This window comes from Ascochyta rabiei, chromosome 1 (assembly GCF_004011695.2).
Source record: "Ascochyta rabiei chromosome 1, complete sequence".
NCBI lineage: Eukaryota > Fungi > Ascomycota > Dothideomycetes > Pleosporales > Didymellaceae > Ascochyta > Ascochyta rabiei.
This window is the reverse complement of record NC_082405.1, coordinates 1,045,202-1,072,736: the sequence shown is the minus strand read 5'-3', so window position 1 is coordinate 1,072,736 and position 27,535 is coordinate 1,045,202. Positions and strand designations below refer to the sequence as shown.

Below are 27,535 nucleotides of genomic sequence, written 5' to 3'. Positions count from 1 at the left end.
CCGTTCCGATCGGAGTTCTGTCGGATCGGATAGCGATGATGTCATTACCGAGAAGGACTCAGAGCTGTGGAAAGTGTTCCCCCCAACAGACTTCAATATTGTTCACAACCAACCCACTCTCTCTTCTCATGACTGTGTTCGGCACTGTCAAATATGTCGAAGTGTTTGAGCTCACTAGAAGACCATTGGGCTGAGCCTCCCCGTATGCTATATACAAAACCGCACTCCACAAAACGCCGCGCAGACCGTCAGCCATGTAGCTACTGCGTCCCTCCAATAGTGTGAATACTATACTTCGCCTTCACAGCCTCCTTGCACACCTCGAACAGCTCCGGACATAAAGGTTGGGTCTGGTCGTTCAACAACGTCCATAACAGCTGCGCCAAACCTTCTCTCGTAGCAACCTGCTTCAGCTCATCCCTCACACTGCCCTCGTTATCCAGCGCACGCCCTCGCTCCCTCGACCACATCTTACTCATAGAAATCGCGCGGTCTCTTCTCCTTCCATTCTTCAACTCCATGGCTTTCTGCTGCTTCGCCGCCAACATGATCTCTTCAGACTCATTCCACAGGGCTATTCGCCGGAAAAAGTGCTTGGTTGCTGCTTCCTCGAACTGTGGCCGCCAGGATGTCACCGCTTCTTCGAATTCGGGATCTGGGTGCTGATTGGAGTCCCATTTTCGGAGCAAGTACTTGAACGTACGGACCTCGCCGTTGGGGAGTGAAACCACCAGTGATTCAAAGGCGAAGGGGTCCTCAGGTGTACTCTGTTCGGCCGTGGGCGAACTGCTGCGGTTCTCCGCTCGTAGTGCGTCGTAGGCTTCAACTACCCGTGATACTGCTACTTTCTTGTGTGCAGTGACGGCGTCGGTTCCATCGAAGACGTTCGGCCCAGGCCCAACATGCTCTTTCGAGCGTTCGCTGTGGTGGCGATGGAGGAGCGAATGGTGTTGTTTGATAGTTGCCATTGCGACTGTCGAAGTACGTCTAGCGACAGGCTTGAGATTCGAGCTTGGCTTTCGAATGCTGTAACGCCAAATTCGTAGACTCGGCCGCTGTTCGATCCAGCGCTGAGTAAGTAGGTGAAGTTGCGAGTGATCCAGTTTGGGCGACGTTGCAGCATGTGTGTATAAGACGGAGCTTGGAAGGGGAGACACGTATGATTTCATGCAGCGCTTCCATGATTTTCAATGGCTGCAGATTAAGTTGCATAGTTACGCAACCTAGGCCGAGTATCCGCTCACGATGCGAGAATCTAATGATACGATAGGTGACCGGCATCACTCGAGCCGTAAAACAGGGGGTGTGAAATGATTTCGGCCAATCAGCGGTGAGGCGTCGGCCGTGGCGTCTCCGGGCGCAGTCACTGCGCCATTTAGCTTCATTGGCTCTTGTGCTTCTTGAATGAGACACCTTTGCTCTTCGAACATTCTACGCTTCCCGTTGGACAGCCTTGGCGGTGAGGCACATTGTGGGTCAATGTGGGGTGTCACGAAGTTGACAATCCACTGGTATCACTGTAAGCAGTCTAAAGATCAAGGTGATTGAGAAAGGAACTGTGCACACTTGTGAATTTACGTGCTTGCTTGCTTGAAAGATAGTTACACGAAAATAATAATATACAAAGTTCCTGCGGGACAGCCTCCTCAGTTGTCCAGAGGGTATCGGTCCAGAAACTTAAAAACCTCCTCAGTTATCCAGAGGGTATCGGTCCAGGAACTTAAAGGTCTTCAGACCCTCGGACAACTGGTCCACAATCGATGCCGTGCCGTTTGTGCCGAACGCATACACACCAGGTGTACCGGCCTCAACACCGGCAGCGGAAAACACCTCGCTACCAGTGCCAACTACGCCAACAGGCTTGCCCCACTTGTAGCCTTCCTGCACAATCTGTAGGGGTCGACCAGCAGGGAACAGAGTTGAGCGCCAGCTCGAAGTCGTGTTCGAGGCAGTCGAGTTGGTGTTGGCGAGATTACCAGGAGCCGCAAAGAGAGTGCTGGCGCTACCATCCACGACAATAGCATCGAACTGAACAGCAGAAGTTGCGGAGTAAGTCTGATCAATGCCTTCGCCGAGATGCTCAGCAACGACGGTGAAGCCAACGTTGACCTCCTTGAGGGCTGTCTTGAGGCTCGAAGCGGTGTCGCTGCTAGCTGAGTTGGAAGTCAAGAAGCCCACTTTGAGGCCGTCAATCTTGAGCAGGGGCGCTTCGGAGACACTGACACCAGTCGTGGTGTTGTCGTGGTAGTAGGTGTCATCGGCGTCAGGTGCGGTCATACCGATAGCCTCAGCGACACGGACTGCGACGTCATGACTGACACGGTTGAGCTGGATCAGAACATTTTTCTTGACGACATCGCTCTTGAGTTGCGCAGTCTCGAAGCGGATAGCGTTGACAACGAATTGCTGCTCAACGGGAAGTAGAGAGTTGAAGAACAATCTCGGCTGCGACCAAACATCCGCGAACGTAGACGAGACAGCGCGTACAAGACGTCCTCCAGTAGAGCGATTAGGAGCGGTGAAGAAACCGCGGCCCTCCTTCTGTGTCGCTTGCTTGGGCGATCCAGCATTGAGAGTGTTAGGGCTGTACGCTGCGGTGTTCAGTGGGATATACATCTGACCAGCCCCATCACGCTGGTTGTTGTGAACAGGGACGCGAGGCTGGTTGATGGGCAGCTGCTCAAAGTTGGGACCATTGTGGCGGTTCAGCTGGGTATCGAGGTAGGAGAACAGTCGACCTTGCAGCAGTGGGTCCTCGGTAAAATCGATACCACGAACAACATGGCCGACCTGGTACATGATTTGCTCGGTCTCGGCAAAGTAGTTGCGAGGATTGCGGTTTAGCGTTAGCTTGCCAAGAGGTGTGAAAGGAACGATATCCTCAGGAACGATCTTGGTGGGGTCAAGAAGGTCGAAACCCCATCGCAACTGGTCATCTTCCTCCATGATCTGAGCCTCAAAGACCCACTCAGGGAACAAGCCGTTCTCGATGCTATCGAACAGATCCTGTCGGTTGAAGTCGGCATTCATGCCTGCAGTGACCTGAGCTTCCTCCCACAGGAGAGACGCTTTACCCTGCAAAGTCCTGAATCGAAACTTGACAAGCTTTGTCTTGCCCTCATCAGTAACGAAGCGGAAGGTGTGCACTCCCCAGCCATCGGTGTGTCTGAACGACCGGATTGTACCGTGACCGCTCATGGCCCAGAAGAGAGTGTGCAGGGAAGAAGGCTGTTGACTGAAGAAGTCCCAAGCACTATCGTGGGCGGTTGCTGCTTGCGGGATCTCGTTGTCTGGCCTAGGCTTCACTGCGTGAATCAGGTCTGGGAACTTAATCGCATCTTGTATAAAGAATACAGGGATGTTATTGCCCACAACATCTATACGGTAGTCAGCATACTGTTTGGTAAGGCCGGGAGTCTCTCAAGAGCTTACCAAAGTTACCCTCGTCGGTATAGAATCGAACAGCGAAACCGTGTACATCACGCACTGTATCGGCAGAGCCACGGCTACCAGCAACAGTCGAGAATCGAATGAAAACAGGAGTCTCTTTGTCTGGTGTGCTCAGAAATGAGGCGCCTGTAATATTCGACCAATCACCATAGGACGTGAAGACACCATGAGCGCCAGCTCCTCGTGCGTGGACAGCGCGCTCTGGGACTCTCTCGTGGTCTTGAGCATCAGTCAGTCTTTGTAAGCTTGTATTCTTTGACAGACTCACCGAAGTGCATGATTTTTTCCCGGAAGATGAAGTCTTCCAAGAGTGTGGGTCCCCTTTCACCAGCGCTGAGGCTCTCTTGATCTTCGATGGGTGTTCCGGAGTTGGAAGTCATGTAAACACCGGTATCGTTGACTTCGAACCGTGACATGAATTCATTGGTGTTTGATGGGACGTCGTAGGAGCCATCTGCCCGTTTGACCTGAGGATGACTGGCAGGCACATCACGAGCATCGTTGTCCATAAAAGGACATGCAGCTTGAGTAACGTGTGCGTAAGCAGCAAAAGCTGCAATGAGTCCTGACTTGACCATCTTGGCGGGTGTAGTGAGGTGGCAGATGAGGCAACATGGCGAGAAACCTTGTTACTTTATACACCTGCGCGTCAGTAATGTGGAGAGAGCCACCCGCGGATCCACACGGTATGGCAGAGAGGTCGGAACAAGGGGGGTGCCTGAACGGAGTACTGTGTAGAACTAGAAATATGATTTGCCACAGCCGGGGTTTTCTTCTTGTAAAAGATCACTAGATGCTCAGTGCAAGCACACCCCTTGTAACTCGGGTAGCCTGTAAGGTCCCTGATTTGCACCGGACCCACTTGTGAAAGATTAGGTTCGTGCACGAAGTGGCCGTTTTGATACAAGGGTATTGTAAGCCGTGCCAAGATGTTGTACGTTGACCAAGGGAGTGGGATGCGTGCTGCATGCAAATGAGGCATAAACAGGGCTCTGGGAGACGGTCATACCGAGCATCTGGGGGCCTTCAGATAGTCGAAGCTGCTTGGCAGTGTTGATGGAGTGGCTGACAGCACGTTGGATCCCGCACACGCGTCTTGAGATGTGGCTCTGTCGGCCTCAGCTCCTCTTGTGAGCATGGCCGGAGCAGCCAGACAGGGATCTCATGTGTTCAATGTGCTACTCGTATGTGACTAGGCCTTTGACCAATCCGTTAACGAGTGTCTGATTATGAGCTTGATTACAACCCAAGCGTAGGCAACAGAATGGATAGTGTCGGACCTTCATATCTGACCGACTCGTGCTTTCATTGCAGCCATGAAATTGACCCTTCATATTCAACATCGCGCAAGGCTGCTGTGAAGCTAGGATCGTTCGTCTAGTAAGAAACATCAAGGGTGGGAGATCATGCAGTAGCCACTCGGGTGTAGGTCACGGTGGTGATTTTCGCGCGGCTATCCGTCTTGGTATGGAGACCAAGATCCCACGAACATGCGATTTCGGGATGCAAAAATGTCTAGTTGATAGATTGGGGAAGGTGGTGAATGGTGTCCAGAAGCTTACAGGTCAGTAATGGCCGTTCATGGTCGCTCTCCACTGCCAAGCCAGAACGTATCGGTGGAGCGACAAGGATCCCAGTGGTTGTCAATAATTCCAACGCGATTGGCACAGAAGGGACCCCCGTACGATTTTGCAACCACTTGCAGGAGGAAGCAACAGCCAAGAGCCACTCGAGCCATTTGGATTGCGGGTTTTAGATGACAGGAGCAGACTGCAAATCGCGTGTTGATTGAACAATCGGTGCGAACAACCACGGAAGCAGACCGCACAATACTGACTAATTTCAAAGCTGTAGCACCAACTTCCTGATTAGAGCTTCTAAGAGGAAAAGTAACCCGGAAGATACGATGCTCCGCGGGAGCAAAGATCGTCAGGAGTGACTAGCGCAGATGGAGCTAAATGGAGCTCCATTTATCTGTTGCACCGCATTGCTTACAGGGTTTAGAACACTCAACCGCAGTCTCGCCCTCTGTGCTTCCGTCAGGTCGAGTGAACGTCATGTCAGCTCCACGCTCGCGATCATCATGAGCTAAGTGACTCTTGACCGAACTGGAAGGTGTGTCCCCTGAATAACAGTAGCTCATTCCTATCGCGAATTGTGACACAAAGCTCAAATAGCAATTATTCTAATATTGGACCGAATATCCGTTTTATCGTGGACAAACAGTTGAAAATTGGCGCCAACATCCGATTGCGAGCTCAGTCCATGCTGCAGCCGTCGCAGTCGCCCACTCACAGTACGTGCGCTTTAAGAACAGTGAGTAGGCGACTGCAACTGACGCACCTAGGCAGCCTCCCTTTTGCAAGCATAGCTGAGGAAAGGTATCCCCGAACGCAATCCAACTCACCTTTGCAATGCCTGCATAACTATTAAGCTGCTGCAACGATACCCACCCCGTATGGAGTATATGAGCGTCGTGACTCTTTCATCATAGCCGCGAGTGCAAAAGATTGTTTCGCTTTACTCGGGCTTGTGTTGCTTGAAACAGTTGTACTTGAACGGCACCGTTGTGGATGTGGCAGAAGCGATGTCTTGTGGTACATGGGCGGTAAGCTATCGAGTTGCATTGGCGATGACATCACTGATTGCTTGCGTGACGTCCTGAACTCCCGCCTTCGAACCTCAAACAGATTCATACTCCGACCCCAGCACTGCAGAGATCAGAGCGTTTCAAAAAACCCGCCTTGTTTTCTCAAAAAGGTAAGATGATCGCCTTATCGTCAACTTCAACCTCTTGAGCTACTGCGCGAGGCGATCGCTAAAATCCAACAATGTGCTAACCACAGCGATGAGCAGACAGCAAACAATACACAAGGAGAGAAATCGCAGAAAACATCCAACATGTAAGCCCCTTGTCCGTTTGATTTCCCCACAACCTACCGCACTCGTATGGCTCGGCTTAATTACGCACGCTTCATCTGCATTGTCTCACTTGTCGACATAGCATCTTCGGCCGTTGTTCGTCCACAATCCGGACCGTGGGCTCCCAGTCCTTCGCTGCCCCAAATCTCCCAGGCGTGTTCGCTAACCATGGGTTTGCCTGTGTCAGGAACCGATCACTTTCCGTCCGATCCAAGAAGGGCACCTCTAGTGTCTCCGAGAAGCAGCCGTCGAAGCACCGCTTTACCATGGCATCTCTGCGCGGCACACAACAGCCGGAGCTCTCGAAGAAGCTATACAAGATCATTAAGACCGAGAACCACGTGATTGGCGCCCATGAGGTCGCAGCGCGCGAACGTGTCGGTGTCGCAAGGCAACTCTCCGAGTGGGGTGAAGCAACCGAGGACGAGACAATCTCCGAGGTATCAGACAAGCTTGGTGTCCTCATGGCGGAGATTGCAGAGCAAGAGGATCTCTATGCGCAAGCTCTGGAGGACTACCGAGGAGTCTTGAAGCAGATCCGGAACACTGAGAGCTCAGTACAGCCCAGCCGAGACCACAAGGCTAAGGTCAGACGTTGAGCATGCTCGGGCGCGCAATCTACTAACCCTCACGTAGATCTCGGATGAGATCGCCAAACTCAAGTACAAGGAGCCTCAGAGTACCAAGATTGTTCAGCTCGAACAGGAGCTTGTCCGTGCAGAAGCGCAGAGCTTGGTTGCTGAGGCGCAGCTCACCAACATTGTAAGTATTAAGCAGATATGCAGTTGGAGCAGCATACTGACTACACGCAGACTCGTCAGAAGTTCAAGGAGGCATACGACCACCACTTTGCAGCAACGATTGAGCGTGCTGAGAAGCAAATTATCTTGGCTAAGCATGCCCGTCGACTTCTGAATCTCGTCGATGACACACCTGTCGTTCCTGGAGATTTGCACCCTCCTTTTGCAGGTACAGAGGAAGCTCGACAAGTGCTCAACGACGCTGAAGATGACCTCCGCAACTACGAGTTGCATGTCGAGCCGATCCACTCCAACTCAGGCAACCTGGGTGTAGGGGCGATGCCCGGAGCGCCGATTGGTGGAGCTGGTACTACGCTTGCGCAGGATACTACACAGTATCAGGACGATGTCGGTACTGTAGAAGATGGCCGTCACGCGGAGTCGAGTGTGCAAGGCACCGACGCTGGGAGTCAGCCCCCATACCCAGTGTCCGAAGCGGAGAGGTTGGAGCAACGACAAGCTACTGAGATGACCTCGCAGCCACAGCCAACTGCTTTTCAACATGTCGCTTAATTGTAAAAAGACCCAGACTCAGAGCTCTGTTGCCTATATTACCGTAATGCTAGTATAATGTATGGGATGGACACGTCTCCGAATGACTGTTTGATTAGTTCACGTGTGTGTAGCTTGCTTTTGGTTACACTTGATTGCATGTTGGTGTGCGTTTGTGTTTCCCTACATCAAGTTCAAGCATGTGCTTCTTGACTACGCATGTCCGAGCAGGTTTGTCTGGGACGCATGTTGGCACGTTGAGCAGATATGAGAGAGCTGGCTGGAGACAATGACAGCCCTGGATGCAAGGGCTGCTGCCTGGAGCAGATTGTGATTGTCAAAGACTTCCAAGTAAGACGAGGACACATGTGTGTTTTGCAGGGAGGTGGTGTACTTAAAGATGGCTTGCGCGTGGGTTTGGCGGGGATCTTCTAATTAGCGCGGAATGTGCGCGGCGACCCAAGAAGACACATCGATCGAGCTTGACCGTCACTTCAGTATCCGAACAGCCTCGACCACCACCGCTTGCCCCTCCGACGCCGCCTCCCTCGACCTCTCGCCAATTTCTTGAGGCTCTGCTACACTCACTATGGCGGATCGCAAGAAGAGGGACAGATATGCGGGCGCCGCGTACGAGTTCGGAGCCAATGCTGGATTGAATGCTGGTGGAGCAGCTCCTCCCCCTCAGCCAGCTATCCCTGGATACGGAGCGACTGCGCCTGGATATGGCGCCCCAGCTCCCGGTTACGGCGCCGCACCGGTACAAGGATACGGACAGCCAGTACCGGGATATCAAGCAGCTCCCTCCTATGGCCAGCCTGCTGCCCAGGACCCCAATGCGCTCAGCCAGCAGTTTGGCCAGATGGGCTTGGGCCCTCAGCAAGGCCAGGCAGTGCCGCAACAGCAACAGCAGCAGCAGCAGCAAGCTACAGCAGCTTCACAGAACCAGCTGTTTCCCTCGGACCTGATCGCTCAGCCCTTCCACGTCTCCGAGCTCTACAACCCCCCGCCGCCAATCAACCTTCCTGCTAACGCCGCTGCCACGCCCTCCGAATTCGCAAACGAGTCGAGCAAGTACCTGCGCTGTACACTGAACACCATTCCCACAAACCACTCTCTGCTGAAGAAGAGTAAGCTGCCATTTGCGCTGGTCATCAGCCCTTATGCCAGCTTGCATGATTCGGAAGACCCTGTGCCCGTTGTTCACGACCAGGTCATCAGTCGTTGCCGACGATGCCGAGCATACATCAACCCATTTGTTTCCTTCCTCGACCATGGCCACAGGTGGAGGTGCAACATGTGCAACCTGACAAACGACGTTCCTCAAGCCTTTGATTGGGACGCAGCGCAGCAAAAGAGCGTGGATCGATGGCAGAGACCTGAGCTGAACTACGCCGTTACCGAGTTCGTTGCACCCCAGGAATACATGGTCCGGCCTCCCCAGCCGCTGTGCTACTACATCCTCTTGGACTGCACACAAGCATCAGTCAACAGCGGCCTGCTTGCAGTCGTTTCACGGGTCATCAAAGAGGCGCTCGAAAGGATACCTAACGCGGACGGCAGGACACGTATTGGTTTCATGGCTGTGGACTCAAGCCTGCACTTCTTCTCTATTCCTCCAGATGGCAGCGAGAACAACGATACCCACCAGCTTGTTGTTTCCGACCTGGATGAGCCATACCTACCAATGCCTACAGACTTGCTTGTCAGTCTGAGCCAGTGCCGCAACAACATTGAGAACTTTCTTGACCGCCTGCCTGCAATGTTCCAGAACACACACATTCCTGGATTTGCCCTCGGCTCTGCTCTTCGATCTGCCCACAAGCTGATCTCGCCTCTTGGAGGAAAGATCACAGTCATTGGCGCTTCGCTCCCTAACGTTGGGCATGCTGCATTGACACCTAGAGAAGACAAGTCTCTACTCGGCACTGGAAAGGAGGCTAGTCTGTTGCAACCAGCAAACAACTGGTACAAGTCGTTTGCTGTGGAGTGCTCTAAGAATCAGGTCTCAGTCGACATGTTCCTGTTCTCCTCTCAATACCAGGACGTGGCAACGCTCAGCAACCTGCCCCGATTTACGGCTGGCCAGACATACTTCTATCCCGGATGGAATGCTGCCAGGCAGGAAGACGTCATGAAGATTGCCAAGGAGTTGGCTGATTACTTGTCTGCAGAGATCGGCCTCGAGGCTGTTCTACGAGTGCGTGCCACAACCGGTCTTAGGATGTCTGCATTCTACGGAAACTTCTTCAACCGCTCTTCGGATCTGTGCGCTTTCCCGGCCTACCCTAGGGACCAGGCTGTCGTGATCGAAGTCGCGATTGACGAGACAATCAGCAAGCCATTTGCCTGTCTCCAAGCTGCTGTGCTTCACACAACCTCGAGCGGCCAGCGCCGTATCAGGGTTTTGACACTGGCCGTACCTACTACGGAGAACCTTGCGAACGTATATGCTTCGGCCGACGCGCAGGCCATCACTACCTACTTCACCCACAAGGCTGCTGAGCGTGCTCTGTCGAGTGGATTGGACGCTGCTCGCGATGCGCTGCAAGGCAAGATCATTGAGATCTTGCAGACCTACAGGAAAGAGCTGGCAGGTGGCAGCATGGGAGGAGGTGGTCTCCAGTTACCCCAGAACCTGCGCGCTCTGCCGATTTTGTTCTTGGGTCTTATCAAGAACGTCGGTCTGCGAAAGAGTGCACAGATTCCCTCCGATCTTCGATCAGCTGCCCTCGACCTTCTCTCGACACTGCCATTGCGTCTGCTCGTTCAGTACATCTACCCAGCTTTCTACAGTCTTCATGTAAGTCGACGTGTCTTGCGCTGCCATACTTAGCTGACAATCTCCAGGACATGCCCGACGATGCTGGTATCCCTGATCCTACTACTGGCCATATCACAATGCCTCCGCTGATGAACCTCACATCGCAGTCAATTGTTCCCTATGGTCTATACCTGCTCGACGATGGTGTCAACCAGTTCTTGTGGGTTGGCCGGGACACTGTGCCAGCTCTGCTTGGCGATGTCTTTGGTGTTGAGGACCGCACACAACTCAAGCAGGGAAAGGCCTCTCTGCCAGCCATTGACAACGATTTCTCCGAGCGTGTACGAGCCGTCGTTGAGAAGTCCGGAGACCACAAGAGCAAGGGCGTCGGAAGCATTGTTCAGCCCAGCCTGTACATCATCAAGGAGGACGGCGAGCCAAGCTTGAAGCTCTGGGCCCAGACATTACTCGTGGAAGACCGCGCAGACCAGGGTGAGAGCATTGTCCAGTGGATAAGCAAGCTGCGTGAAAAGGTACGTTTAGCTCGGATGAAGAACTTCGCAACCATGACTGACTCATCTTTGGCAGGTTGTTCAGTAAGCATCTATGAAGCGTTGCGTCAAAATGTAACCTCTGATGATCTGAGGCGGTGTAGGCGACTTGGGAGTCGCAATCGACGTTGGCGGCGGGTCAAGTGTCATGAACATAGGTCTATAGCATCAGCAACCAACATGCTCGCAATAGACACGTTTGAAATCAACATGGCAGAAAATCAAGCTACTAACCTCGTCAGCAACACAGACACCGCATCGCACATCGGGTATCCCAACTAATCAACTCCCCGCGCTTACATCCATTCGGCATCCCCACGAGCTTCAGACCTCACGCATCGCGCACCCCGACGTTGTGCGCGGGCTGTCCACCGTCGCACAAGCACAATGTGCTACGAACGACCACGCCCGTCATGGCTCCACAACACCCCCCACATGCATGATGCTGAAACGCAGTTGTTTGGACCCGCTGGGATGCATGCGTGCTGTCGTGCGAGATATGCCAAGATGTTCTCTTTCCCTCTCTCCTTTTCCTTACTTCCTCCCCCCCGAAAACAGTAAAACAGCACGACAGATGCGAGGATGGAGAGGACACCACACACGAGACGTGGAAGGTGCAAGCCGTGGAGAATAGAAACCCAGATTCCACGAGTCCCGGACCCAACCCTCTAGACTCGAAGTCTGAAAGCTGGGGTTGTCTACACAGTGTGCATCAGCAGTGTGAAATTTTCCGTCACTGACGCCCTGGGATGCTGAAGGGTATGAGCTGGGTGACAATCGGAGGGTTAGAAGATGTCACAGCGCTCAAGCGCAGCGATGCAGTAAGCGCAACCCCAAGCATCCGCAATACCACGACTTCTAGGGTCGGGAAAACCGGACCTTCTCACTGCAGCTCCCCTGCGTGTCTCGTTTCTCTCTCTCTCTCTCTCTCTCGCGGCGAAATACTCGGGTAGCGATGCTATGTGCTGTTGTTGTAATGGTGTTGCAGCGCGGTTTAATCGACGCCGTCACCAACTGCGCGTCTTTCTCTGCTACTCATCCACACCATGGACCACGTGCGCTTTGCAGTGCCTTGCTTTACGTTTCTGCTATCCTGTCGCTGTTGGGTATGGCAGCATTACGAAGGGGTGATCGGAATGCTGTGTTCGACGACCGATGAGTGGAGATGTATTGCAAGGGTGCCCGCTAGACCAGGAGTGGTCCCCAATTTTCAAAGGAATTATATAATTTGATATTCAAGATTCCTGCATCAACATCTACCAACGGGTCGGTAACTCAGGTTAGTTATCTCAAAACACCATATTTGAAAGCCCCGTCTAACAGCCAACAGTGGTAGAGTGTAGGATTGCAGCCCTCCAAAGCAGTAAATCCCGAAGTCACCGGTTCGACTCCGGTTCGGCCCTGACTTGATTTTTTGCGCCGGCGATGTCCGTGGACCACCAGGTTTGATGGTGTAGGGGCGTCAGTGGGCGATGGTGAGTCACCATTGTTTTTGGGCGCAGCTGACGGTCTCCAGAATCTTACTTTTGCGCGCGGCCCCGTCAGGCAGGCTATGCGACGCTGTGCCGCGTCGTTGCTTGAACGTCAAGCCCTCTGCCGGCGGGTCGAGAGTGCCCAGCTCTGCAACTCAACACCATGCAGCCATCGCCACCACGGACCACCTGATGGCGGCTGATCACTGCTTCTGTTTCGCCAGCTAAGGCGAGGTTGCATGAGCCGGTAGCTCGCATAACTGCTAAGTGTTTCATCAAGCTTGCCGGCTGCCTTTCCTTGCGTGGAGCAGCTGCGATACCGTGGCATGGTACATGTATGCTGACGAAACCATATCGAGATTTATTGCAACCCTGACTCGATGGCATGTCAACATTACCGTGATACGCTGCAAACTTGGTCGGTGGCAGGTCTGCGTGGGCAGAGAGCATGGCCCTGGATGCGCGTCCAAGAACGCCATCAGATGACCGCGGGAACACTTGCCAAAAGCTGGGCTAGTGCTTGATAGCGTTCCACCGATTCGAGGTCCAGGAACGTTTGGCTCGTCCGAATCTGGGTTTGAGTGTCGAAGCTCCAGTCACTAAGAGCGCATACCTACACCTTGAGGACTGCCGAAGCGAATTTTTCCGCTCGTGTCTGCAAGGCCAGAGGATGGGCCTGTGAGCGGTGGAGGCAAGCCTCACTCTGCGACGGGCGGTGCTGGTCTCGGCACAACAAGTCGGATTTTCCAGAGCAAAGGCCGGTTTTATCACGACCGGCTGCTAGTCGTTCGCTTCAGCAAGGTACAAAGGTACAAGACAGATGATGTGGGGGTGATACTCGAGCCCCCCCTTGCAGCGGCGCTTGTGTAGGCTGCTAGCTTGCAGGAGCCGGGTTGGTGAGCCAATTGCTAGGTCGGGAGAGGGTCAGCTTCGCTAGGGAGATTCACGCCAGGCTCGCAGCAGCTCGTCTGCTTACGGGGGGCCTTGAAGGCATGCAGCCCATCTGTTGGGATAAGGCGGCGCGGTCCACGAGAGTTGCTCGTAATCGAGGGCAGTCAGGTAGTCATGTGTGAAGCGCGGCAGTGGCAGTTGTGGTTTCGTCATCCATGTCGACAGAAGTCGAGCACGCCTCCATGCCAGCCACGGCCAGCTTCAAGTGGAGGTCGCACTCAGCTAAGCCAAACGACATGGACAAGGCAAGGGCGCATGTCCGTTCGTAGTATGCCGGGAGGCAGACACTATCCAGAAGCCCCGCTTGCGTGAGCACTCAGCAGCCTGCTGCCGTGGGTCCTGGCACGAGGGGCGTGCAAGAATGGCCGGTTACGAAGTTGCTGGGACTCTGTAGTGCAGTAGGTACTCACTACTCAGCACTTGGGGTGCAGTGTGCAGTACGACGATGAGCGTTTGGTTAGCATTCAGTGGTTAGCATTCAGTGTTTAGCATTCAGCGTTCAGCATTCAGCGTTCAGCATTCAGCATTCAGCATTCAGCATTCAGCATTCAGCGTTCAGTGTTCAATGTCCAGTGTTCAATGTCAATGTCCAGCGATCAGCATCCGGCCTTCTTTCACCATCGAGACTGACTCGGCGGCGTATGCTCACAGGCTTGGAGGGGCATCTGCAGCCAAGCCACGTCTGCGCGTCTGCACGACTGCGCGTCTGCGACTCGAGAGGTCTGCTGCAGATCTCGCAGCTCACCACGGACGACTAAGCAGGCTGTCTTTGGGTGGTGGCAGCGGTGGCAGATCGGTCTCTAAATCCAACCCCAGCCTTCCAGGCCAGCATCAGGGCGGGCGCGACAATACAGCCGCTAACTCTGCCCGTGCCTTACCAACCCCTCCACCGTCCAGCACAGCGGTCCATTTGGCCCTTCCCTTCCTTGGGGTTCAGCTCATCTTTGTGCAGCGCCCCAATCCCCCAATCCCCCAATCCCGCTGCTTCCTGCACGACACTGTCTCCTGGCTTCAGAGGCCTTGCTAGCTCTCTGCGACCTGAGAGCCGCATTCCAGCACCACCGTCCATAGCGCATAGCGCACAGCGCACAGCGCACACTCGCTTGCCCGCCTGTCTGCCTGTCTGCCTGTCTGCCTGCTTGCCTGTCTACTTGCTTGCCTCTGCCCGCGCCAGCTCGTGCGTGCGTGCATCGAGTCCGCGTTCCAAGAGGGGCCCCCCTCCCCGGCACCCGTCTGCACCTTATCGCATACCTCCACCAAACTCCGAGCACCCGTCGCTCACGCATCATCACCGCCGCTGCACCTCTCGACACGAGGCAAAGGCCTGACCACTGGCCGCTGACTACTCACGACGCAACGACTGACGACGCAACGACTAGGTTGGCGCTTCTGACCTACGCTTCTTTGTTTGCGTTTCCCCTCTTCGCGCGCTGCGTCCGGATGTTGCTACTACAACACGGCTCTCCATTCGTCATCACATCCGTTTCAGCCTTCCTGGTCCCGCGTCAAAGCAGCCACGACCCACGGTACACCAAGCAGTCTAGTCACCACACCCGGGAACAGTCCCTACACTCACGCTCAGGTACTGGTTCGCCTGCCTTCTGGAGTGCTGTCGTCGCCCGTTGAGTGCGCTCGCATTACACGTACTCCCGGACCACCAGCGTCCCCAGTGCTCAGCTCGACAGGCACACGGGACCCTTCTCCCCACCTTACAGCTGCTGAACCAGCCCAACATGTCGAGCTTCCAAGCAGTCAACACCACCCTGACGGTGCCCGAGCCGCCACCAGCACGCTCTGGCGAAGAAACAACCCCTACCACCCCACGACCAGACCCTAGGTTCCACAAAGACTCGAAGCGTGGCGACGAAACAAGAGCCGAGGACCCCTCGCTCAAGACACCCACACGCAACAGCTTCATTGGCATCGCTGGACAGCGACCCTTGCCCTCTTCGCCCTTCACACCCTCGCGCGAACTCAGTGAGACCCCTTCGACCAAAAGCAACTTGAGCAGAGGGCAGTCGTACACATCGACGCAGTCCGTAGACGCGGCAGAAGATGTGCAAATGGGCGACGGCGACGAAGACGACGACAAAGACGCTTCCGACAACGAGAGTGCAACCAGCGAAAGTGGCAGGCCGTCAAAGAAGAAAAAAGGCCAGCGTTTCTTCTGCACCGAGTTCCCTCCGTGCAACCTAAGCTTCACAAGAAGCGAGCACCTGGCCCGACACATCCGGTACGTCCGAGAACAAACCTTTGGGCATTCTCTTGCTGACTACTGGCAGTAAACACACCGGCGAACGACCCTTCCAATGCCACTGCTCTCGGCGCTTCTCACGACTCGACAACCTTCGACAACACGCGCAGACTGTCCACGTAAATGAAGACATACCCGCGGAATCGCTCGCTGCGACTGGCACACGATTTCAGAGACAGATCAGAACGGACCGCGTCAGGCCTCCTGGGCCTCGCTCTAGGGCCAACACTCTTGGAAGCATGGGTGGGCACAGTAGAGGGCATAGCAGAAATCTTTCCACTTCGAGCATCACGTCTACTATTTCCGCCATGAGCGTGGCACAGTCTCCAGATTCGCGGCGCCGACCCCCACCGCTTGCCATGGCTAGCGACGACTCCGCGAGAGCACGTCTGTCGCTTCAGACCATGGAAGCCTACAACCCACCGCTGATGGGCAGCCCTGGACCTCAGATCGTCGAGTACGACTCTCAATCAAACGCCCCTACAACACCCACGTCAGCTACATACTCTACGGTCGCTGGCAGCCCTGCTCACTTTGGCTCTGCCATTCAGTCACCGGCGTCAACTTCTTCGAGACCGGTTTCATGGGCCGGTCCACCACCTGGACGCCGCTTGTCCAACAGCAACCCTTTTTCAGGACCGCCCGGACAAGTACCTCCACCGTACATGTCGCCGCTACAATCTTCGGCCGCCTCCACGTTCTCGACTCAGAGTAGTGTTTACGGCAGTCCAGTAGTATCGAGCTTCCCTGGACAGAGGAGGGAATCAAATGCCGACGCAGACTGGAGACGACGCACTTGGCATCCAGGAACATACACGGGACCGCGACCAGCGACCAGCGGGCTTGGGTATCACCAAACACCCGACGCAGACCGTCCGTCGTATACATCGCAGCCTGCTGCATCGCAAACTAGACTTCCTGGTATTGAAAGTTTCGACTACGCGCCTCCTCCACTAGCTCTATCACGTCCCCAACAAGGTCCTGTGCATATCGAGGCACCACAACGCCCCCTCACCTATCATGCACCCATCGAGCCTCTACCAGGCGTTGGCCACAGGAAGCGCATGAGTGTTTCCTGGGAGGATACAATGCAAAGGGGCATCAACCGTCTGGACATTACCGGATCAGCGTCCCCACGTGAGTCGTGGTCGCAGTACCCACCGAATGGACAACCGGCTACAACACGGCCAATGACTGCACCTCATGGTTACTTCAGCCATCAACAGCCTTCTCATGTTCCCCAGCCACTACAGATACATCCGGCTGAGCTCGAGCGTAACCCTCAGGAACTGCCTGCTACGCCTCGCAGAAACAAGCGACAAGCTTGGTACAACGGGCCTGTCAGCCAACCCGCCGGTCAACCAGTCACTCAACCGGTACGAGCCATTCAGCGCACGTCTCCCGAGGACTCCAGCAGTAGCGAAGGTGTCCCAACCCCTGGAAATACCACAATGAGCGAGTACCATCCTGCAATCGTGCACAGCAACGGCTTCGTTGAAGCACATCCTCCAGGGACACATGTGGACGAATACAAGCCTGCAGCCTCAATCATGGATAGGCCGCATCCACTGCATACCGGCTACCAATCGTATCATCGCCATACACTGTCCAACTCGAGTTCTAGTTCCACCTACAGACCACAGCGCGAGCCTGAGAGAGCACCTACCACACTTGGACAACCGTCACCTCCTGCAGGCGTCCATGACATGAGACGACTCGATGCACTCGTGGCTGTGGCAACTGGCGAACATCAAGCTGTTGAGAACCGATCTTAACTCTCGTCACAACTCAACACTTGCATCTCCCTTATACAACTCAACCATCTCACACACGAAGTTACGGCCATGGAACAACATAACGAATATTTCTGATCTGGCGCTACGATATACATCTCCAACTTGGTTCACCACCACACAACACCTCGTTTCGCATTTGATTTGGCCGATGGAGAGGACCCCTTTCGATGATACCCCGAGTAGGCTTGATCCACTCGTATTTCGGATACCCGAGACGGCATTCTGTTTGCAACGACGCAATCGTTGAGCATTTGCATGATGATTTTTGCTTGAAATTAGTTAGCATTGCGCCACTGGCTGTTAAGCCTTGAGATATACCAAATCGACGACAGCGGGCGTTCTTGCTTTTACTTGAATTTTAGCTTCATTTTCCTTGGCTTCTTAGCGTTGCTTCAAGGATTTGTCTGGGTTTGACTCGAGTTTGGAGCATGGTAATGGTCGGAGGTTGTTGTTGAGTCCAAGTAGCAGTCTACAGGCCATCTCTACAAGTCCAAAAACTCACTCAATTTGATGACCTGTCTGACGCCGCTCCGTGCAAATGTGCAACCTCTGCTGCGAGAACGTTCACCAGTGCATCCACCATGCACCCGGAAACTGCAGCAAGATCCCAGTCAGACACGGACCATGTCGAGTTCTGGCTAGGTGGTTCGGTAGTGCTGACCTGTCGTCGATGGCGTTCGAAAGTTACTTCATAGAGCAAGTCGCGCTTAGACCCCTGCCTAACGCGATTAACGCGTCGACCAAAAGTTTTGGGATCACGCCTCATCATCGCCTGTTGCCATTGCACCGTTTCGCCTCTTGCACCATACCACATTTCTCTCTGTCAATGTCTGCATGCTCAAGTACTCTTCGAGCACTCTCTCGATCTCGTATACCCACCACCAAGACGCTCTTGCCGTTCCTGTACCAGACAGCCACGATCCAGCAATGGAAGCCCGCCGCCCAGCCTATCGCACGTCGCAACATCTCGCGCTACAGTCGTCCAGATGACGCAGCAGCTGTCGAAGACATTCCTTTTGAGGACAAAGACGACCTGCCTCCGGCGCTCGACGACCTGGAGCCCGCGCGCAAAACAACAATCACCGGCTCTGAGCGCGCTGCTTTTGAGAAGCTGTACAGGAAGTTCAACGCACGTGGCAGCCGTCAAGACGAGAAGGATCACGAAGTCGAGATCGACGCCATTGCTGACGAATACTGGGAGCCTGACGATGAGGACAACCCAGCGAACCTGGACAAGATCTTCGATGAGGCGCTGAAGGGCAACCCAAACCTGGCGAGAGAGTGGAACCGGTCAAGCACTGAACAGCTGAAGAGCAGGAAGCCTAGACAAGACCTTCAGACTATGGCACAGCATATCTTGAGGGGAACGCGCCCTCCTGAGATGAAGCGTGCAGAGATGCGGGCGGTGAGGAAGAAAGATGTCAGCGCGAAAGCCGCAAAGCTGAACGAAGCACGCGTGAGAGAGCGCACCCGCGTAGACGACCTCCTCAAGTCCGCCAAAACCGACCGCGACCTCTGGGACGTCCTGCACCGCGAAGTCTTTGACTTGATCCGCCAGCTAGATCTCGACGGCACTAACAAGCCTACGCCCCGGAAATCTCGAACCCCAAAGTCTACCAACACGACGACGGATCCCAAAATCCTCTTCGCAAACTACCCGCACCACCTTCTCACCGCGCTCACCACCCTCCGCACACACTTCCCCGCCTCCCCCTTGCCGCTTTCGATCCTACCCACCATGAAGAGCCTCGGCCGCTCGTCCTACGCCCTCGGCGCCACAACCGCACTCTACACACAACTTCTCCGCACAGCCTGGCTGCAGCAATCCTCGTACCCGCTGCTCGTCTCCCTGCTGACAGACATGCACAACGGCGCCATTGAGTTCTCCGTCGACACGCTGCACCTGCTGGACCAAGTGATCAAGGAATTCGACATGGCACGCAGCGGCCGGCTGGGCCGCGAAATGCAGATGGTGTACGGCATGGATCAGTTTGGCGAGGGGATCCGCGAGGTGCGCCGCTGGCGCCAGATCGTGGCTAGTCGCGTGGGCGTCGATGACGAGCGCAGGGAGAAGGGGACCGTACCTGTGTCGAGGAGACGCAGGGCCGGCGACGAAGACTCGTCTGACCATGTCCCGCTCGTCGAGGGCGTCAATGGAGCGCTGGAACCATTTCAGTCACATTCCCAGCCACGGCCCGCAGATGCAGACGTTGAATTCGGCTTCCTGGGCCAAGACAGCGCTGCAGAAGCTCCCGAGGCAAAGGAACCCATCAAGAGTATGCCAACAGCGGACATGGAGACAGCAAACAACGAGGCACACGATACGGTGGAAAGTAAGCTGGAAATCGAAGCCGCGGACGACGCCAACCAAGAGCACGATAAGAGCGCCGCCAGTGCTGAAGCTGCGGCTAAGACTTCGAGCGGGGAATTCGTCCCGTGGACGCCGTCGTAGGAGGAAGTGGAAGTGGAAGTGGAAGCGGAAAGATTACCTGTAGGATATGCGTAATACCATCAATGTAGATATGACGTTTTGTATATATAACTATCGGGACGCTATGCTACGCGTTCGAGTAGAAGGAGCGCTCCCATGTACAATGACAAGCCGCGATTACCGAAATCTTGCAGAACCACTACAGAGTGGAGGCGTGATGGACAGACATAAAATGGTGAACGAGTGATGCCGAACTCTTATGTACTATATATACTGTATACGCTCAACGCCGTGATGATGCTCTGTAGTCTCCGCGGCCCATTCATTCGTGCATACCCTCCTCTATCATCCCTTGGCCGTACTCGCCTACAACGTCTCCCACCCGCCGTTGTTGATGTCGCCCTCGAGTTTCCTCGCAATCAGACTCTGGATGCCGCCGTCGAGCCACACTTTCCTCAGCAAGGCGTCGTAGCGCTTCTGGTTGAGGAACAACTGCTGGTGTCGTCGCAGCGTGGGGTCCACTTCGCCATGCTTGTCCAGGTACGGCGCGACGGCCCAGGTGCCGTGGTTCTTGTTGAGGAAGAGAACCATGCACTTGCGGATGTGGATGAAGATGCCGATTTGGCCGCCGCATCTGCATCTGTCGTTAGTGTATGTAAAATGGGATGGGAGGAGAACACTCACTTGGCAAGATGCTGATTGCACCCGCCCCTCTGCCCCTTGCCTGTCATACAGCACACAGCCTGACTGCACATGATCTCGCCGCAGAACAAACACAGCGCTGGATCGGTAAGCTCCTTGCCCGTCGTGGGGCATTTCCTACGTATCGCTTCATCGGTGAGCATATCGTATGTCTTGGGCAGGCCGACGAGTTCGAAAATCGCCGGATGCGAGAGTGAGATTGTCGGGCGGAGCGGCTGGTTCCCTGCTTGTGCCCAGAGCAGGTGTCGCACCCAGCCACCAACGATGGAGCGCGTGATGTACCCTGAGCTGGATCGTGCGGCAAAAGAGGAGAACAACTCATGCAGAGAGGGAAGACGCAGGAGTGTGGTGAGGCGGGAAAGTTCCGACTCATCAACCTGGTCCATCGAAATGTGGGGTAGCTCGATACCGTACCGGACGTGCATGAGGATGGCGGCTTTGCGGAGGAAGGGAAGCGCATAGGAGGATATCATGGTATGCATGAAGTAGAGGAAGTCGGGGTGTTTGAATTGGTCGGGGATCGGCATGTTGTCGATGTCCAGTAATGCGGGTGCGTCGTCCATGCTGGCTACGTTGTAGACGGCGCAGACGAAGAAGAGAAGGCTGTTTAGCTGGCCAGGGGAGAAGAGGCCGCCACTAACCTTATCAGAATTGATGAACCGTTCTGGTTGCTGGAAGTGGGGTGCGTTTTGCTCGCCTTCTGTGGTTTTGGTGTACGCTAGAACAACCCTTACCATCTCTGACAGGTAGCACATACGCAATATGTGGTGAATATCAAGGTCAGTAGCTGGCACAATACCAGCCGCGCATTGTGTGAGGAACACAAACGGATCGTGACACAAGAGAGGCGTGACCGTTTTGAGATCGAGAGGAAGGACTTCAGGGTCGAATACACCCGGGTGGCCTACAAACAGTTGACGAATCTGCTCATACTGAGTCCGAAGGTACTCGATACCGGTCAAGCTTGATCCCCGGTTTCCAAGACTGCCAATCGTGACGTAAGATGTGACAGTTTCAGATAAAATCTGGAGGTGGGTCAAGGTCTGTGAGGGGATTTTGTCGATCAGTGTGCCCCTAACAAAGTCTGACTGAACCCCCCGTTGAGCAATCTCTACCGCTGAAATTGAGTGTCCTAGGGCTTGTGCAAGAGAATCCGTGTGCGTCAGATCTTCGATATCAGCTCCCGGCATGGGCAGATGTGTGAAGGCAGACTGAATATCGTTTGAACGGAAAGTATCCCGGAGTCGTTGATATACTTTGAACAGCTCCGTTATCTGAGTTGCTGGCGGTGCAGGTTCTGGTTCCGCTTCTCGCGGCGCTCCGCCCAAGAAAGCTGGGATCTGAAACCGGTGCGCTGCTGCCGCCGGTTGCGCAGGCGGTGGGAATACAGGTGACCTAACGAGCTCCTGAAGATGGCCGGCGATGCTTTGAACAAAGTCATGTTGACCATATTCATACAAATTCTTTCTGTCTTGACCGAGCTCTGCGGCTGATGCCTTGCCCCGGTCGTCCTCGAAGTTCTTGTGTATTGTTGCAACGCGGGTCTCAAGCCAATCATCGAATGACGTTGTCGTCTCCAGCGCACCAGGATGCAAGATCTTCTTCGGTTTCCATATGATTGGTAAAAACATGTTGCCCAGAGCCTTGCAGAGCGGGCACATGAATTCTTTGAACTCGGGACGTTCAGGGTGGTTCCTCGCAATTTGACCAACGTGACGTCTCTGAGTCGCCTGCAGGTAAACCTCAAAGCAGGTGTAGTGCATGATGTGCCCGCAACCGGTGGAGACTGGGCCCGACTTGACGTGTGCACGAGGGAAGCCTTTACCAAGGGTTTGTCTTTCTGTCGCGACACGTTCTCCGCCGGCGTTGACCTTCTCGACTGTTTGTCTGTTCTTCCCTGAAACCCCAAAAGGTCTAACCTCATCGGCTGAGCGATCGAGACTGGTAGGAGTTTGCGTGACTTCGTCCACCCAATCATCATCTTGCAGATCAGTTTGTCGGAGTATGCGACTCTCCGAGACATAGCCAAAGGTACCGTAGAGCTTTTGATCGTTCGTCTCCTCTTGACACAAGATGCATGTACCGGAGGGATATTTGAATGTCTTCTCTTCGGCGACAAGACCACCATCTTCGTCTTCCAGATCGCTGAAGTCGTCTTCTCCCCAGTCAAAATCTTGATTGGCCATGAATTTGCCTTGCTGCTCCTTGAAGGCTGCCATGACCCTCGCTTGCCGATCCAAAGCCTGCTGCTTCTTCAGCTCTTTCTCCTCAAGTCCAAAGCTGGCCGGTGATGCAGTGTCCATCCTATCGGTTGGGACGTTGAGAGCCGCAGCTGCAATAATGAACTTGTGTTGTTGTCGCTGTTTCAGCCTGTGTAGAATCAACGTGATCTTCGATTCACAGCTCTTGTATTCCTCCTTCTCCTGTAGAGCCAGTAGAAGCGACAAGATGGTTGGGTGCTCGGCTATGCCAACGTTTGCTGATTTGGTGAGTATAGAAGCCACGAAAGAATCAGGCATCTCTTCAGACCAATCGTGTTGCTCAGATTTGTCTTCGAGTATGGCAACGAGAAGCAGCTGGAGCACGAATTGGGTATACGTCTCCACACGTGTTGCAGGTATGTTTGGTGTCGCGACCGCCACTTTCAGACCGTAGCCTAGGAGGTAGTACATGACTTGAGTGAAGAGTGGTGTCCTCGTAAAACCTGCGATGTTCTGGAAGAGGCCGGACATGACGGGTTGAAGACTTGGTTCGAACACAATGTTGCTGGCTAGCTTTCCGGTCTTCTTGGCCTTATAGTTCTTGTAAATGTTTTCGGCTTCTTCTCGTTGGTTGCGGTTATATTGGTGAACATAGGGATCGATCAGGTCGAGATATTGCTCCTTCAATTCAAAAGTGCCACTGTCTGACAAGCCTTCGGGTGCTCGAAACCGCGTCATCTCATGAAGGACATCGGAAAATTCGTCCATGTTCTGTATCCGATCTGACAATCGTGCAGTCATGTCAGAGAACGAGAGCGGCTTAAAGCATAGAACATGCGCGATGTCTCGCCGCATAGCGGAGAGGTGCGATCCACCATTTTTTCCCGCAGGAATGAGGCAGGTGCGATCGCTGAGCAGTATGATCAGAAGATGTACGAAGTCTTCAACTACGTCGACGGCCTGGGTGTCTTCGAAGCCATGTTGACTAGCTTCATACTTGCCCGTCATCCATCCATTGAGTCCAAAACGGTCAATCATTGAAGCCAAAAACACCGAAGGATCGCACAGAACCAGAGCAGACTGGAGAAGGAAGAGATCTCTCTGATGACAAACGTCCCTTTGAGACACACCGCGGTACTGGGTCATCTGGTGCCGTAATGTTATACCGTTCCTGACCCAGATACCTGCTCGCATCTGAGCCAACCATGCACACACTCGAAGAGGAAAGTCGAAAACGGCAAGCAGATAATCTTCCGGTCGGTGTGACGAGATGGCAATAGAGTTGGCTCGAATCTGCAGCTCGTCGCGAGTGAAGAGAAGCAGTTGTCGCACGTGCTCCGATGGCATACTTCGTGCTCGATCGATCAGCCAGGAAAGCGTGTAGTGGAGAGCATGGTGAAAGCTCAAATGTTCCTTGGCAACAACGAAGTCGACGACTTTGTATTGAGGACCGAAGAATGTTGATGGCTCAGCGTCAAACTCAAAGACTTCCAGGGTCTTGAATCTAGTCTCGTCCTTGAGCTCAGTTTGATCGAAGCGTTTTCGCTCAGCACCCAACGAGTTGATGGTCACGACTTCTGCTGTAGTCCGAATGGCACGGCAGATGTTTGTGGCATCTTCTTCATTCCTCCAGGTGAATGAATCTGCGAAGTGTCGACACAGCTTGTTGATCTCTCTGGTGATGAGGGACGCGCTGATCCAAGCTTCTGATTCAAACTCGAGATGCTCGCCAATAGCACGCTGATTGGGGCAGATTCCCTGATGTAGCTTAACCAGATCTAAGAACTGCGAGAGATACCTTGGGTGCTCGCGAATCTTATCCTGCACAAACTCTGAAGCCAACAAATACTTTGTATCCATGAAGAAGTGATGCAACCGTCGATTTGTCACAGCTCCTTGTTCAAAGGCCAGGGTTGCCTTGGGGTCAACGTTGGCTGGGTAACCGACTTGGCGAGTAGTCAGGAAGGTATACAGGATGGCAAATAAGTTTGTAAGGAAGTTGCCGCGTTCAACGACTTCAGATGTTATTGATGGCGTCGTCAACATCTGAAGAGATAGGTTGATGATGGAGTGGTCCGGCTCTCGGTCAGCAATAAGGAACAGCTGTGCCAAAGCTGTGTATACACCAGCAAACCTTAATCCCAAAAGGCGCTTGAACTCGGGGATTGATACCACGGTGCTGATGAAGACATCACGTATGCCGATTCGAAGCTGCTTCCACATGCGTAGATCATACAGGATCAAGCGATCGAGACGTAAGCGTTGCCAAAGATCCTCGTGAGCGGGCGTTCCAGGCCTCCTGCCGTAGCCTTCTGGTTTCTCTAGCCAGTACTGTGGGGGCCGAGATGGCCTCAGTGGCAGCGACCGCGTATGAGGCGTGCCAGGTACCGTCATCAGGGGCTCGCTGTCCGATTCTGCAGGCGTGTCACTCTGCTCGTTTTGCAATCTTTGCCCCGCTGTAGACTGGGGCAGTGGCGGAGGAGGCGGAGGAGGTGGTGGAGGAGGAGCAGGATACCCTGCCATAGTGGCTTCTGACGTTTCGAGAGCCTCATCTGCGCTTTCAAACGCTTCCATCTCAACGTCTCCATCATTGTCCTGAGCGCCGACTTCATCGATGTCCATCTCCTCGCCAGCGTCAGCGGTACCTTCACCCTCGTCATCTCCATCGTCAAACTCGTCATCCGAGGCTGTTGTGTCATCCGTTCTATCAGCTGTCCGCTGCCGTCTTATCCTGATAATTTGAGCCCGTCGCTGGATAGGCATCAGTCCTCGGAAGAAGCTCATCTCCTCGTTCTCTCTGTCTTCCAGTTCGTGGTCATCCAGGCCGTCTTTGCCAATGCTTTCGTTGGACGCTGCGCTCCCGATGCGCCATGGCTTCAGCATCTCTTCGCAAACGGTACGGCGTAGCACCTGATGGTCATCGCCTGCGCTGCACCCAGCAATGTCTGAGATCCAGTCCACGATAGCACCGCCCATCATTTCTCGGAAAGTATCTCGTGCGGATCGAATAGTCACGGTCAGTTTGATCTCCTCAATGATCTTGGCCATGCGAAGAAGCTCCTTGAGATCTGATCTGTATACGACAGCACTGCGTCCAACGTCGTTGACTTCATGGGCCTTTGCGAGGCCAAATGCCTGTTTCTGCTTGCAAGCGCGAGCGACCTGCTCCTGAACATCATTCACCGTATGTTTCTCGTCGTTCCACAAGACCAGACAGTATTCCTGAGCTTCTTCCGGCTGATCACCCGGGTCGTACCATTTTGAGGTGAGGCGTGAATTGCGCTCGTCCTGCAAGATGGATTCCTCGGTCTTGGGCAAACGCAGCTGTTCTGGAGAGCAAGAGAAGACATCGATAAGATAGTCGAGAGCCCTTGCAATCGTCGTGCGCATACTCTCGAGCAATTCATCAGGCAGCGATGGGCCTTCCTTTGCTTTCCCAGCTGCCTTGTTGCTAGACTCTGCATCCACGGAGTGTATGTTGCAATGAACAGGCCGTTTCCAAGCCTCGTCGTCGCCACAGTCGCAGCAGCCGGAGTTGCCGGGTGAGACACTAACCATGACGTGGTGGCCGTCGTGGTCTGAGGCATCGAAACAGCGCGCGCAGAGAACGCAGGTGTCATCGTCTGTGCATGTCTTGCACCGGTAGGTAGCTTCGCCGTTCTTGAAGATGTGGCCGCACGGCTTTCCCTTTGCTGCAGCCGTATACTCGGCGCCTTCTACGGCTCCCTGCGCGTCTCGCAGGCTCCATGGCTGCTCTCGGTCGGTAGGCAGCCCAGAGGGGAAGAAGAGTGGGAGGTGGGCGTTGTGTCCGGCGAGGGAGCGAAAGAGGATAGCGCGCAGGTCTCGGTCGGCTTCTGGTGTGAATCGGTAGTTGTGCCGTCGAGGCAGTTCGCGGAGGTTACGGCAGAGCTCTTGCTCCAGCGGCGATATGTACATGGCGCACCCAAACTCCAGCGGGTGGAGGGTGGAGGGTGGAGGGGGGGGAGGAGGAGGAGGGGGGGGGTAGTGGGGCTGGCTGTCGACGTGCGTGTGAGGCTAACGGTAATCCGAGTGAGTAGGAGACAATTGCTATTAGTAAGATCGTGGTCCTGCCACAGCTTGGGGGAAGTGGAGTCTGGCGTTGGCCGCAGGACTGTTGCGTTGTCAGGCAGGCAAGCAGGCGAGCAGGCCGGTGAAAGTTCCAGAGCTATGTCATAGCACCCATGCATAAGGAAGTCCCCGCGACCGCGGTAACTGCACCCAGCTTGTCGCAGTACTTTGTACAAAGACAGGCATATTACGTCTGCCCCGACTACAAGCCTATGTTGATTCTGCAACCAAGTTCTGCGTTCTGCTTCCTGCGTTCTGCTTCCTGCGTTCTGCTTCCTGCGTTCTGCTTCCTGCGTTCTGCTTCCTGCGTTCTGCTTCCTGCGTTCTGCTTCCTGCGTTCTGCTTCCTGCGTTCTGCTTCCTGCGTTCTGCTTCCTGCGTTCTGCTTCCTGCGTTCTGCTTCCTGCGTTCTGCTTCCTGCGTTCTGCTTCCTGCGTTCTGCTTCCTGCGTTCTGCTTCCTGCATTCTGCTTCCCGCTTCCCCCTTCCCGCTTTCTGCCTCTTCTCTCTGAGTGAACAGGTCATGGGAGGCTTGCGCATACCAGTAAAGAGGTGCATTGACCAAGAACACTTGGCGAAGCTATGAAAAAGCAGACCATATAATGCACCAACGATCTTGAAAGAATCACACGTCAGTCTCCTCGCAGTCGCCCCAGAGAGCG

General features: G+C 54.3%; 7 protein-coding genes across 8 annotated transcripts, besides 9 other annotated features; 4 read left to right on the top strand and 3 right to left on the bottom strand.

Annotated features, from left to right (window-relative positions):
* Positions 1 to 260: 260 nt before the first annotated feature.
* Positions 261 to 968, bottom strand: EKO05_0000307 (uncharacterized protein; the record flags this gene model as incomplete). The annotated part of the gene is made up of 1 exon (XM_038944660.1): positions 261 to 968. One exon carries the CDS (start codon positions 966 to 968, stop codon positions 261 to 263), a length of 708 nt encoding a protein of 235 aa, XP_038802847.1.
* A 721-nt stretch (positions 969 to 1,689) lies between these two features.
* EKO05_0000306 (Catalase) lies at positions 1,690 to 4,028 on the bottom strand (the record flags this gene model as incomplete). The annotated part of the gene is made up of 3 exons (XM_038936519.1): positions 1,690 to 3,377; positions 3,433 to 3,669; positions 3,719 to 4,028. The coding sequence occupies 3 exons, from the start codon at positions 4,026 to 4,028 to the stop codon at positions 1,690 to 1,692; spliced, it is 2,235 nt and encodes a 744-aa protein (XP_038802846.1).
* Positions 4,029 to 6,051: 2,023 nt separating this feature from the next.
* On the top strand, positions 6,052 to 7,685 carry EKO05_0000305 (uncharacterized protein; the record flags this gene model as incomplete). 2 transcript variants are annotated; one of them, XM_038936981.2, is made up of 5 exons in its annotated part: positions 6,052 to 6,210; positions 6,307 to 6,353; positions 6,560 to 6,959; positions 7,009 to 7,134; positions 7,185 to 7,685. In XM_038936981.2, 5 exons carry the CDS (start codon positions 6,052 to 6,054, stop codon positions 7,683 to 7,685), a joined length of 1,233 nt encoding a protein of 410 aa, XP_038802845.2. The 2 variants fall into 2 exon arrangements, with proteins under 2 accessions (XP_038802845.2, XP_059491389.1); XM_059635406.1 differs by having other exon boundaries at positions 6,455 to 6,959.
* Positions 7,686 to 8,253: 568 nt separating this feature from the next.
* Positions 8,254 to 11,261, top strand: EKO05_0000304 (COPII subunit; the record flags this gene model as incomplete). The annotated part of the gene is made up of 2 exons (XM_059635405.1): positions 8,254 to 10,467; positions 10,515 to 11,261. 2 exons carry the CDS (start codon positions 8,254 to 8,256, stop codon positions 11,259 to 11,261), a joined length of 2,961 nt encoding a protein of 986 aa, XP_059491388.1.
* Positions 8,559 to 8,614: a tandem repeat.
* A 622-nt stretch (positions 11,262 to 11,883) lies between the features above and the next one.
* Positions 11,884 to 11,912: a tandem repeat.
* A 1,963-nt stretch (positions 11,913 to 13,875) lies between these two features.
* Positions 13,876 to 13,961: a tandem repeat.
* A 550-nt stretch (positions 13,962 to 14,511) lies between these two features.
* Positions 14,512 to 14,551: a tandem repeat.
* A 175-nt stretch (positions 14,552 to 14,726) lies between these two features.
* Positions 14,727 to 14,770: a tandem repeat.
* Positions 14,771 to 15,135: 365 nt separating this feature from the next.
* On the top strand, positions 15,136 to 17,431 carry EKO05_0000303 (Up in starvation; the record flags this gene model as incomplete). The annotated part of the gene is made up of 2 exons (XM_038936734.1): positions 15,136 to 15,635; positions 15,685 to 17,431. The coding sequence occupies 2 exons, from the start codon at positions 15,136 to 15,138 to the stop codon at positions 17,429 to 17,431; spliced, it is 2,247 nt and encodes a 748-aa protein (XP_038802843.1).
* An 847-nt stretch (positions 17,432 to 18,278) lies between these two features.
* EKO05_0000302 (uncharacterized protein) lies at positions 18,279 to 19,904 on the top strand (the record flags this gene model as incomplete). Its single annotated transcript, XM_038944659.1, has 1 exon — positions 18,279 to 19,904. One exon carries the CDS (start codon positions 18,279 to 18,281, stop codon positions 19,902 to 19,904), a length of 1,626 nt encoding a protein of 541 aa, XP_038802842.1.
* Positions 19,905 to 20,249: 345 nt separating this feature from the next.
* On the bottom strand, positions 20,250 to 26,722 carry EKO05_0000301 (RING-type E3 ubiquitin transferase; the record flags this gene model as incomplete). The annotated part of the gene is made up of 2 exons (XM_038936599.2): positions 20,250 to 20,517; positions 20,568 to 26,722. The coding sequence occupies 2 exons, from the start codon at positions 26,720 to 26,722 to the stop codon at positions 20,250 to 20,252; spliced, it is 6,423 nt and encodes a 2,140-aa protein (XP_038802841.2).
* Positions 25,260 to 25,298: a tandem repeat.
* Positions 26,723 to 26,742: 20 nt separating the features above from the next.
* Positions 26,743 to 26,788: a tandem repeat.
* Positions 26,789 to 26,796: a tandem repeat.
* Positions 26,797 to 26,930: 134 nt separating this feature from the next.
* Positions 26,931 to 26,958: a tandem repeat.
* Positions 26,959 to 27,535: the final 577 nt, after the last annotated feature.